The sequence below is a fragment of the Heloderma suspectum genome, chromosome 3 (assembly GCF_057233095.1).
Source record: "Heloderma suspectum isolate Gila_16-S chromosome 3, 16-S_ref, whole genome shotgun sequence".
Taxonomy (NCBI): domain Eukaryota; kingdom Metazoa; phylum Chordata; class Lepidosauria; order Squamata; family Helodermatidae; genus Heloderma; species Heloderma suspectum.
Window position 1 is genome coordinate 8,995,335 of NC_139460.1, and position 12,379 is coordinate 9,007,713.

Consider the following 12,379-nt stretch of genomic DNA (forward strand, 5'->3'; position numbering starts at 1 on the left):
CTAAAGGAGCTCTCCAAGGCGCTTCACAACTCGAGTTCTGACTGAAACCCAAAGCAGATTCACTACCCCACTGACATCGGAGCCCCTAGCCTCCACTGGGGAGAGCCTGGGAAAGTGGAGCCAGAGAAGAGGCTGGACCATCACGGGACTTCTTTGGGTTATGAACAGAGCGTGGAAGGATCCCGAATTTACTGGCTTTTCCAGCCACAACACTGTGTGTGACAGAACACAGGTTTTCTGGTCTGACCAGAAAAATGCAGTAGTTGTGATTCTAGTTGCAGCAATTCCTAATGGTCTATGAAATGGGTGCAGGGAGGGTAGACACCTTTCCTATACGGCAGGGGTAGGGAACCCGGGGCCCATGGGACACATGTGGTTCCCCCCAGCCTTTTTTTGGTCCGCTGGGGTTCTAGGAGTATGTGTATGCATAATGCATTACAACAAGGTGTATGTTCCCCGCACCCCATGTTTCAAGATGAAAAGGTGGTGCTTTTTTTGGTTGCTGTCATAGCATTGCTGGCGAATTGCAGCGGCTATTCAGAGGCAGCAGCACTTTCAGCTGTGGGGTGGTGATGGCCTGCAGGGGATTCTGGGGATGGAAAATTGCCCCCACCAAAAGGCTGGAATTGCCCAAACCCACTACACAGGATGGAAAATAGCCCTCCTGACTAGGGGCATCTCTACACCAGCCTAAAATCCTGCATTTAAAACGGGACTCTCTCCTTCCGTTTTAAATGCAGGATCACGACAACTCCCTTTACATGCACTTCCTTTCCCCCCTCCCCTTCCCCCTTCCTTCTCCCCATATCTGAGTCTTCCATTATCTTGCATTGATCTCACTCCTCTTCTTGCCGCTTTCCCTCTTTTCACAGAGGGAAGTGGAACACAATCGGGTAATTTGATATCTCAGTATCTGCGATCTATTTAAAAACGGAACAAAAGGCATTTAGTGCCGGAGATGCCCTGGAGGGTCATGGCATCATGTCAAGAGCCCACAAACTTCCATGAAGGAGCAATCTCAATTGCAGGATAAAAGCTCAGTATGAAACAGCCCCAGATCTACACTAGTGCTTTTTGTCAGTATTGAAGTGCACTAATAACTGTTGGGGCACATTAGGCATTCCATATACCACTTTCGTAGTGTTATTTCCCACTTTTTATTCCATATTATCCAAAATACCACAATAGATGTCATTGTGTGTCCTACAAAGTAGGGATGGACGAAAGTCCCTTACGTGATCCCACAGCTTGCTTCACAGTGGGGGGGAGGCGCTCCGTCCCTCCCCCCAAAATTCTGGGTGGGGAGGGAGGCGCCCCGTCCCTCTGGCCGAAATTCTGGGCGTGGGGAAGGCGCCCCCTCCCTCAACCCCGAAATTCTGGCCAGGGGGGAGGCGCCCCGTCCCTCCGGCTGCGAAACCTCCACTCCTGCCGGGACGCAAATGGCGGCGGCCGTAGCCGCCACCATTTGCGTCCCTGCAGTCAGCCGTGATAGGCTACGTAAATGTTTACGTAGCCTATCACGGCTGACTTTGAAAAAAAAAAAGCGCATACGCAAATGGCGGCGCCCATGGGCACCTCCATTTGCGTTCCTTATTTTGGCACGTGTAGTCTACGCAAACATTTACGTAGACTACGGCGAAAATAAGGGGAACGCTATTTGCATTCCCCTTATTTTTGCTGTAGTCTACGTAAATGTTTATGTAGACTACACGTGCCAAAATAAGGAACGCAAATGGAGGCGCCCATGGGCGCCGCCATTTGCGTACGTGCTTTTTTTTTTTTCTCAAAGTCAGCCATGATAGGCTACATAAACATTTACGTAGCCTATCACTGTGTTTTTTAAAAATCTAGCCGTGATAGGCTACGTAAATCTTTACGTAGCCTATCACGTTTGTTTTTTTAAAATTTATTTTACTTGGAAATGGCGGCAGTGGCAGCCAGTCGGAAGACCAGCCGCCGCAGCCGCTGCCGCCGAACCGCTGCCAAACCGCCGCCAGGAGCCGCCGCCGCCAGGGACATTTGCACAAGGTAAGTCCCGTCCCGGGGGGGCGGGGGGCAGACCGTTTCTCCACCAATTTCGGGGGGCTGAATGCGTTGGCATTCAGCCTCCCCGAGATTTGTGGAGAAATTCTCTGACATCCCTACTACAAAGGTATAAATGCACAAGGGGGATACAGCATCAACATGATGGGATGATATTGATATGACACAAGGTGCACATCTGGGTCCTGGCTCCAGTGGACCCCAAAAGAAGCATCAGCAAAGAAACCACACAATATTCCTCTTGTCCCTATTTAAATTACAAATGCTGGGTTTTCTGTGTGTGTGTGTGTGTGTGTGTGTGTGTGTATACCTCCATATAAGAGATGTGGCATGTAGGCTGGTCACAAAGACTTGTTCTTCAGAATGCAATTTTCTGGGGCAAACTCACTTTGTGTATTTCGCTATGGTAGTTGGGCATAAGTACACCCATGAGCCACATTGAAGAGCCAGTGCTTCGGAAGCAAGTTAAAATGAACTGTATTTGGTTCACCTCCATCTCTTCCATATTTTCAGGGAATATATGGAAGGCTTTTCGTGTGGATTGTGGAAAAGATCAATGCTGCCATTTTCAGGCCTCCATCCCATGAACACAAAAGCGTCAGGCGATCCATCGGGCTCCTTGATATCTTTGGGTTTGAGAACTTCACTGTAAACAGGTACAGGACCAAAAAGATCATTGCAGAATGTTTCTACAGTGGCCAGGGGATGATAAGGTTGTATAGGGGTGGGAGGTTTATCTATCACTGCCCTCATGTAGGTAGGGTGAAGGGAACATTTACAAGATGGGGGATACGTGGCTCAGCAACACTGCAAGTAAGAAGGATCTTGGAATTGTGGTAGATCACAAGCTGAATATGAGCCAACAATGTGATGCGGCTGCAAAAAAGGCAAATGCTATTTTGGGCTGCATTCATAGAAGCATAGCTTCCAAATCCTGGGAAGTACTAGTTCCCCTCTACTCAGCACTGGTTAGGCTTCATCTGGAGTACTGTGTCCAGTTCTGGGCACCACATTTTAAGAAGGATGCAAACAAACTGGAGAAGGTTCAGAGGAGGGCAACAAAGATGATCATGGGACTGGAAACAAAGCCCTATGAGGAGAGACTGAAAGAACTGGGCATGTTTAGCCTTGAGAAGAGAAGCCTGAGGGGAGATAGGATAGTGCTCTTCAAGTACTTGAAAGGTTGTCCCAGAGAGGAAGGCCAGGATCTCTTCTCGATCATCCCAGAGTGCAGGACATGGAATAATGGGCTCAAGTGACAGGAAGCCAGATTCCGGCTGAACATCAGGAGAAACTTCCTGACTGTTAGAGCAATACAACAATGGAACCCATGACCTTGGGAGGTGGTGGGCTCTCCCACACTGGAGGCATTCAAGACGAGGCTGGAGTGGACAGCCATCTGTCAGGGATGCTCTGACTTGGATTCCTGCATTGAGCAGGGGGTTGGACTCGATGGCCTTGTAGGCCCCTTCCAGCCCTACTATTCTATGATTCTATGAACATGAGGGAAGGTCTGTGTCAATAGAAATGTTTCCAAATTCCACCTCAGGCATTTAAGCCAAGGGTGGAATGATAGCAGAACACAAAGGTACCAAAATCCAATGTAGTTTTGACCTCATTTCAGATTCAGAGGCAATTTTGGCATAGCTGAATTTGCGGCTTATGTACACTGAGTGATGTATTATTATGTATTGCTTTGTATCAATTTAGAGACCGCTTGACAATATCTAAAAAGGCATTGTGAAGTGGTTTACAACATTAACGTTTAACATACAAAGCCACAGTTAAACATTTACAAAAAATACAATAGAAAATTTCTTAGTTAAAAACATTTACAATCGAAAGATAAAACCTCCTCAGTTGAGACATTTAAAATCAGAAAGCTAACAATCAAACCGGGCAGCACAATCAGTCAGGGAAGGCCTGGGTGAAAAGTAGGTCTTTAACTGTCACTTCCTGCATACCAAAGCTTAACTATAATGGTGTATTAATACTTAGAAGATACTTAGAAGATGCAAATTTGTGTCCTATGGAAGCTATTGTAAAATTATTTCTGTTGTACATACTGTCTTATTTATTGTTATTGATACGTTTTCGCACAGATGTATATAGTTGTTTGTTATAAAATAAAATACTTGGGGGAGGGCGGGAAATCATGCATGGTATGGAGAACGTGGATAGAGAGACATTTTTCTCCTTCTCTCATAATACCAGCACCCAACAGGGTCATCCCATGAAGCTGATTGGTGACAGAATCAGGACAGATAAAAGGAAGTCCTTCTTCACACAGCACACAGTTAAACTATGGAATTTGCTACCACAACATGTAGTGATGGCCACCAATTTGGATGGCTTTAAAAGGGGGTTAGACAAAGGAAGAAATGGCTATCAGTGACTACTAGTCTTGATGGCTCTGTGCTGCCTCCAATACCAGAGGCAGTGAGCCTATGTACACCAGTTGCTGGGGAACATGGGCAGGAGGGTGCTGTTGCACTCACGCCCTGCTTGTGGGTTCCCGGGCAACCGCTGGATGGCCACTGTGTGAACGGAACGCTGGACTAGATGGACCCTTGGTCTGATCCAGCAGGGCTCTTCTGATGTTCTTATGTTCTTAAAACGACTTTCTTCTCCTCCAGTTTTGAACAGCTCTGCATTAACTTTGCAAACGAGAACCTCCAGCAGTTCTTTGTACGCCATGTCTTCAAGCTGGAACAGGAGGAGTACAACCTGGAGAACATTAACTGGCAACACATCGAGTTCACCGACAACCAGGATGCATTGGACATGATCGCTATCAAGCCAATGAACATCATCTCGCTCATTGACGAGGAGAGCAAGTTTCCCAAGGTTAGCATTTTTTGCCAAACCCGAGTGAGATTTCCAGAGCTGCATACCTGTGGACCTGTTCAGTTATTAGATCTCCCACCATTGCCCGCAGAGGCCCGTTTGCCACAGTGGCAAGCATGAAAGGGCTTTCTCCTGTGCTGCTTCCAAGCTGTGGAATGCACTCCCTCGAGAACTATGATTGGACCCCATTCTCTTGGCTTTGAGAAAGGGTGTGGAGATGCATCTTTTCCATTTAGCCTTTTAAATTATCTTGTTGTTTTAATGTTGTAATGCAGGGGTACAGGACTTCTCTCAGCCCAGTTTCGGAGGAAGTCTTGGGGGCCCATTCCAGTGGTGGGTCTGAATGCAAAACAGAAAGCAAAGGCGTGGGGGCTACAATACTAAAAATTCCAGCACATTTTCACTTAAAGCTTTTCCTGCCAGTAACTGAGCCTCAGAAGGTGCATTTCAACCTTTCAGAATGGGGGAAAAACTGCACAAAAGCTGGAAAACCACCAAATAATCAGTGGTGGGAGGAAAGAGCATGTGGCCAGGGAAAGGGGAGGCAGATTGGGACAGGATTTGGCCCCCGAGCCTGATGTTCTGCCTCCCTGCTTGAATGTTTTACTGTTTTTAATGTTCTTGGTTTTGTAAAAAAAGTTTAAGGTTCTTTTTTTATTATTTATTGTTGTGCCCCACCCTGATGGCTTCTTAGAAAATAAGGTGGTATGTAAATGTTGATTCTAAATAAACTTTCCAGAGGAATGCTATGATAGTATGCTTTAGTAAAAGAAGAAAGAGATGAAACTATGAAACTATAAACTATAGTTTTGTAGTTTATCAAACTTAAAACTATAGAACGGCAGCATCAGACTACAACAACCTTTCCAAATTCCCGAGGGGTAGCCATGCTAGCCTGCTAGAGTAAAAACAACAAAGAGTCTGCTGGCACTTCAAAGACGAACAAATATTTGCTACAAGCATAGAGTCCATTTCATCAGCTGCATGAAACATTAACCTAAGTTATCAGGTATATATGCATATGGCTGCAGAGGTGACTGTAAACAGTGAGGTTAGAGGGAAATGAAATGCAAAAAGTACAGACTGTGGCAATTAACATTATTTATCATTTATTAAAATTATTTATAGACTACCTTTTACCATAAAAGACAACAAGGCAGCTTACAAAAAGGCCAATATAGTAAAGCCACAATAGTACATAAATACAGCAAATATCCAAAATTCAATAGGCTGGTACTAAAAATCAGTGACCAGGAATGCCCACATGAATAGATACATTTTTACTAACCGGCGGAATGCCTGCAGCGTAGGTGCCCATCTGATCTCTAAGGGGAGGTCATTCCACGATATGGGGGCCACCATGAAGAAGGCCCTGTTTACAGTCACCATAAGCTGTATCTCTGCTGAACGTGGCATGCCCGGGAGGGTCCCTTCAATGACCTGAGTGAATGGGCTGGTCTATACCGAAGGAGGTGCTCTCTCAGCCTGGCCCCCAGCTTTATATATCAAAAATAAAACCTTAAACTTGTCTTGGTAGTGAATAGGCAGCTAGTGCAATTCTTTCAGCACTGGTGTAATACGTGCATGGTAGGATGTTCCGCTAAACATCCTAGCCACTTGTGTTTTGCACCGCTTGCAGCTTCTAAGCCAACTCCAAGGGCAGCCCTACATAGAGCACATTGCAATAATCCACTGGAGAAATTACTAATGTGTGAGTCACTGTGCCCAAACTGTCTCCATCCTGGAATGTGTGTAGCTGATACACCATCCAAAGCTGGTTAAAGCTTAAATGTATGTAAAATCATTACAATGATTATTCACAAAACAGTGTTAATGATAACACAAACTTCCTGGCATTATTAAGCTAATTAGCACCTGTAGTGGGATAAAAGCCGTTTTCTCAGTTCAGGCCAAACATGATAGAGTTGAGCTGCTAAGTTACAATTCAGAGACTTCATGCAGGAATTTCCCTTTGAAATTCCTTTGTTCAACAATAGCCACTTTATGGTCGGTAAGAGAATATCTTGGGATGCTGAAAAGTTCTAGCTTTCGTTTCTGGAGAACCTTACATTACAGAGATATGCAACCTTTGGGGGCCATGGGCACATTTGGCAATTTGAGAAACTGTCCTGGGCACCACCACAAAACGGTTGTTGTGGTAGGTGTGGGAAAGGACACGTAAACTGCCCAAAAGATTGAGTGCAAGGCAGAGGTGAGGTCTGAGTCTCAACACACTAAACAACTCCTTTGAACCAACAGAAACCTATTTCACAGCAATGCCAGTTGCCGGTAAGAAAATGTCTTCTTAAAAGAATAAGTGGAAGGGGCGGGGCACATGGGCGGGCACCAAGAAGCATGTCTGGGAGCACATTGGTGCCTCAAGGCACCACATTGCCTTCCCATGTTATAACACTTAATATTAAAAGCCAATTTGAGTAGGTAAATTTCAAAGCCTGCCTGAAACTGGGAAGAGAGAGGCTCGAAGGATTTCCCCAAGGAAGGTATTCCAAAAGCTTTGGTGCCACCATCAAAAAGACCCTGTCTCTTGTTATCCACGCAATGTATCTTCCATATAGATACACTTCCGAATATGGATGCTGTTTTTCTACTACATTGCTTTCCATGGGATGTGTGTTTCAACACAATCCTATACACGTGTACTCAAAAGTAAGTCCCATTGAGTTCAATGGAGCTTACTTCCAGGTATGTGGGTGTAGGATTGCAACCTGAATGTGCATTTTTATGCATATCTCCATGCACATTGCATAACGATTCTCAAACCCCCAACTAACTTGCACAAGTTTCCATTTCCAGACAATGTTTTCCTCTCTAATATGCAGCCACTAATAATTTTTCCCCCCAACAGAAAGTAATCCAGATATGATCAGATGCACAGAGGGTTCAGGATAAATTGTCTGCACTAGCAGGGTTGGAAACTGAGCCTTTGGGATGACTGTGTCATCCATAATTCCCCCCTGGCATTTGATGGCATATGATGAAGCTTTTAATGTCTGTTTTATCAGCTTACAATGTTTTATTGGAACTGGTTTTTTTAGCATTGGAGGGAGCATCCTATGTGGATCGATGGTCACCTCCCAACCCGGGGTTGACCGCCTATCCAGTACAAGGTGGGAAGGTGGTGAGGAGCAAATCTCCTACCCCCCTCCCAACATCCTGCTTTCACAGCTAGACATCCGATTTCAGCTGTCTAGCTGTGGGACCTCAGAGCACGGGAAGGGGCGGTTGGATGACACATAGGAGTGTCGGACAGGCACTTCCGACCTCCCCGCCCCAGCTCCGGGAACACCCCATTTCCCCTGCTCCGCACTGCTCTTCTGAGCGCGGAGTGCAGGACCAATCCATGCTGCCTATGAGGTAGTGTGGGAGCGGGTGGAGGTCGGTTCTCTAGGAACCGACCAATCCTATGGCCATCTAGCCACTGACTAGCAGCCGTAGGATTGCGCCCTTAACTGTTTTAGATTTTTGTATGTTAACGTGTCTGTAAACTGCCCAGAGAGCTCTGGCTATTGGATGGTATAGAAATGAAATGGACAGACGGATGTATGGATGTAATTGTGGGCCATTTTATTATTAATTGATGCAGGGAACAGATGCCACTATGCTGAACAAGCTGAACTCCCAGCATAAGCTTAACACCAACTATATCCCACCCAAAAACAACTATGACACCCAGTTTGGCATCAACCACTTTGCTGGAGTCGTATACTATGAAACAAAAGGTAAGTTGAGGTCTACAGGTGAGAGGTTGGGGTCCAGAACTGGTCTTAGAGGAAGGACCACAACTCAGTGGTAAAGCATACATACAGGTTCATCCCTGGTACCTCCAGTTAAAAGGATGAGGTAGCAGACAAGGGGAAAGATGTTTAGCTGAGACCCTAGAGAGCTTCTGCCAAGCCAGACAATAATGGACTAAAAGGACACATAGTCTGCCCTGCGAGAAGGCAACTTCCGATGTGCACAGCGCCAGCCTACACTGTCTATTATCCTACGGCAGTTCTCCCCGACCTGGTGTCCTTTAGATGTGTTGACTGCAAGTCCCAACATGCCCAGTCAGTATTGGCTATGCCAGCTTAGGATAGTGGGAGTTGCAGTCAGACGCACCTGGAGGTTACCAGATTGGGGTAACTTCTCAGGATGACCAAAAACCACAGTTAAGGGGTGGCGGCGGGGTGGGGGGGATATGAATACTGAACAGCAGAGATGGTGAAGCTCTTTCAGCCCAGGGCAAAATTCCATTTCAGAGAAACTCTTGAGGGCTGCTGCATTACAGTGGTGCGCAGAGCCAAAAATAACCGCATTTTTTAGCTTAGAGTAAACTGCCAGTAACTAAGCCTTAGGAGAGGCATTTCTGAGGACATCAGAGGGCATGCTCCTGATGGTTCCACATGGACCTATGGCTCGACGGGAGTCCATGCAGAGAAGAGCCTTCAGTGTGGTGGCTCCTGTCCTATGGAACTCCCTGCCTCTGGAGGTCAGGCAGGCTCAAACTCTGGAGGATTTTCGGCGCCTCCTGAAAACAGTTCTTTTCTAGGAAGCCTTCCTTGGTTAACCAGCCTCAGTTTTATTGGCACTCTGTTTTTTAAATAATAATCTTAATTTTTTGTTTGTTCGTTTACTTTTTTTAATATAATGTTTATTGTGTTATACAAAATATAAAACTATACAACAATTCCCTCCCTCCCCTCCCACCCCTAGATGAGGTTACAAAATACAAAGTCCCTCAGGATGAATATTTAACTTTAAAAATAAAATAATATAAAATAATATCCAAGTCTGGAAAGATAAGATCATTTACAAAACCGTAATGATTTATACCTTGCTGATACTATCCGGCCATGTCCAGTACATTAGTGTATTCAATAAACAGCAACCAAATATCTGTGAAAGAATCATACTTTCCTTGGTTTCTCATGACCTGTAATTTGTATGACAATTCTTCCATTATTGCTGTCTTCTACACTACTGTATAGCACTCAATCAAGTCTGTAAATTTAAAGTCCTTCCAGTGTGACGCTATTACTTTTCTAGCTGCAAATAAAAGATGCGAAATTAGCTCCTTCAAATTCCTATTCGCTACCACAAATATATTCAATACAGCCAATTTCAAGTCCATATGAACTTCTAGTTTTACAATCTGGGAGATCTCAGTAAAAACTGCAGTGCAAAATTTTTGAGTCTCAGCGCATTCCTACCACATGTGCTTGTAGGTGCGAAACACTTGGCACCCCTCCAGCACATGGGGGAGGAACCAAACTTAATGTATGCCAATTTTCTAGGAGTCAGATACCAGCCATGTAATAACTGCAAAGACATTTCCCTAGTTTGGGCTGATATAGATTTATATGGAGGTCTCACCCACATGTTGGCCCAAACAGCGTCATCAGTCGAGATGGCTAGATCCAACTCCCACCAACTCTTAAGTCCATTACTCTTGCTGTCATCAGAGAACAAAAGTATGTTATATATGGTAGACACATCCCCCTAACACTACCCATACCTTTATCCATTAATTTCTCAAAACTAGTTAGGCTCCAAACAGCCTGGTCCTTTACTCCCTTATTAGAGAGGAAAGAATGCAGTCCGTGCTCCAGGAACCACGTAACTTCAGAGTTAGCTACTTGTTGCTTAATTTCTGTTAGCAAAAGAGGGATCTTATTTCGATAGAAGCCTTTCAACTTGTACAATCCCCCTATCCCTCCATCCTTTAAAACCGCATGTGTCTCCCTCTTTCAAAAAAACTGGATGGAATTGAAGGGGCAACAAAGGTGAAACCCCTGGGGCCAGAACTGGAGACCTCCTAACCCATATATTAAGTGTAGAGTATGTGAACCTGTTTGAGACCCAAGGAAGAGATCTAAATTTATGCTTCATAAATGGGGTGACTGTCAAAGGAACTCCATGTACTTTAACATTCTCTAAAGTCACCCATTGTCCGTTGGGTCCCTCCAAAACAAAGGAAACCAGATGCTGCAGTTGGCATGCCTCGTAGTATAGGAGTAAATTGCGGATACCCCATCCACCCGCAGTTGTCAGCTTATATAATTCCCCCCCCCCATTCGTGGTCTTCTCTGCTGCCAAATATAAATGCATTAAGCTGTCTCTGCAATAACAATAACTACACTCTTGTTACAGTAAGCGGCAAAGTTCTGAATAAAAACAATAGTCAGGGAAAAGCCATTGCTTTTACAGCTGCTAACAGATGATAATCTTAATATCATGTTTGTTCTTTTTATCTTTTGTTCATTTTATCTCTTGTTGTTCACTGCTTCAGAATCTCTTTAGATGTGGAGTGGTATACAAATGTTATAAACAAATAAATAAATAAATAAATTTCAACCTTTTAGAATGTAGGGAAAATGCCCAGAAGCTGGGAAACCACCAAAGAATCAGTGGTCAGGGGAAACAGGGTGGGGCCAGGGGAAGGGGTGTGGCCATCTAGGGAGCCCCAAGAGGGCCAGATTTGGCCCCTGTGCAGGAGGTTCCGCACCCCTGCTCTAAGCCCTTGAGATGGAATGTGCTTCATTTCCATTTGTTTGTTTGTTCATTTATGTAATTATCTAATTTATTGCCCGCCTTTCTGCTAAAATTAGTGCTCATTGCCTAGCTCATGCTGTTGTTCTCTCCCTTGCAGGATTTCTGGAAAAAAACAGGGACACGCTCCATGGAGACATCATCCAATTGGTCCATTCCTCACGAAACAAGTTCATCAAACAGATCTTCCAGGCTGATGTAGCCATGGTAATAAATTTCTAGTAAACAGGGGTAGGAGTGGGGCAGGTTGTTGGGTATGGAATAAACACGATGAGTCAGGTCTACACTTAGTAATGCTGACTTCAGGCCGATTAAAATCAACGGGAGAAGTTAGTCATGACTCACCTAATTCCTGTTTATTTCAATGGGTTTACTCTAAGCATGGTTAAGTCTGGATCCAAGCTTATGAAAGGAGTAGCAGATAGATTATACAAAGCAGAGAAGTGCCCACTTAACATATCCATGCATAATTTTGATAGATAGATAGATAGATAGATTCCATTTAAAAAACAACATGCTCGCAGGCTCCCATAGGAAAAGAATGGGTTAATTCAGACAGCAAGCTTCCCTTCATTTTGGACATCAAAAGCACAAAAGAGCCCCTTGAATTAGTTTAATGTTTTTCACAAATGAATATGCAGTTGGCTCCAATTGATAAAGCTACAGCAAAAAGCCCTCCACCCTTTCATATTCAGTTTTCTCTGAAGTGTGTGCTTTGTTCTTCATAATGCCTTGCCCCAGACAAAGCTATCTTTCTCGGGTCAATTGATGCCTATTCAGAAAGTTCAATGACTCTTCTCACCCCTTCCCATTTCTTTGTATTTTCACTAGCAAATTGATCCTGAACTTCACACCAATTTGCATTCTAAGGTGCTGCTAGAACCTGTGTAATATAAATAAAAAGAGCCCCGCACATTCGAGGTAGCAGGCTAGAGTA

At 44.6% G+C, this 12,379-nt stretch overlaps 1 protein-coding gene across 2 annotated transcripts in view; it reads left to right on the plus strand.

Annotated features, from left to right (window-relative positions):
* Positions 1 to 12,379, plus strand: part of MYO7A (myosin VIIA) — a 144,141-nt gene that overhangs the window by 32,741 nt on the left and 99,021 nt on the right. For both annotated transcript variants that reach the window (XM_084841598.1, XM_084841596.1), the window contains exons 12-15: positions 2,557 to 2,699; positions 4,680 to 4,890; positions 8,495 to 8,630; positions 11,543 to 11,649. In XM_084841598.1, coding sequence (XP_084697724.1) covers positions 2,557 to 2,699; positions 4,680 to 4,890; positions 8,495 to 8,630; positions 11,543 to 11,649 — 597 coding nt within the window. The remainder of the gene's footprint in view (positions 1 to 2,556; positions 2,700 to 4,679; positions 4,891 to 8,494; positions 8,631 to 11,542; positions 11,650 to 12,379) is intronic.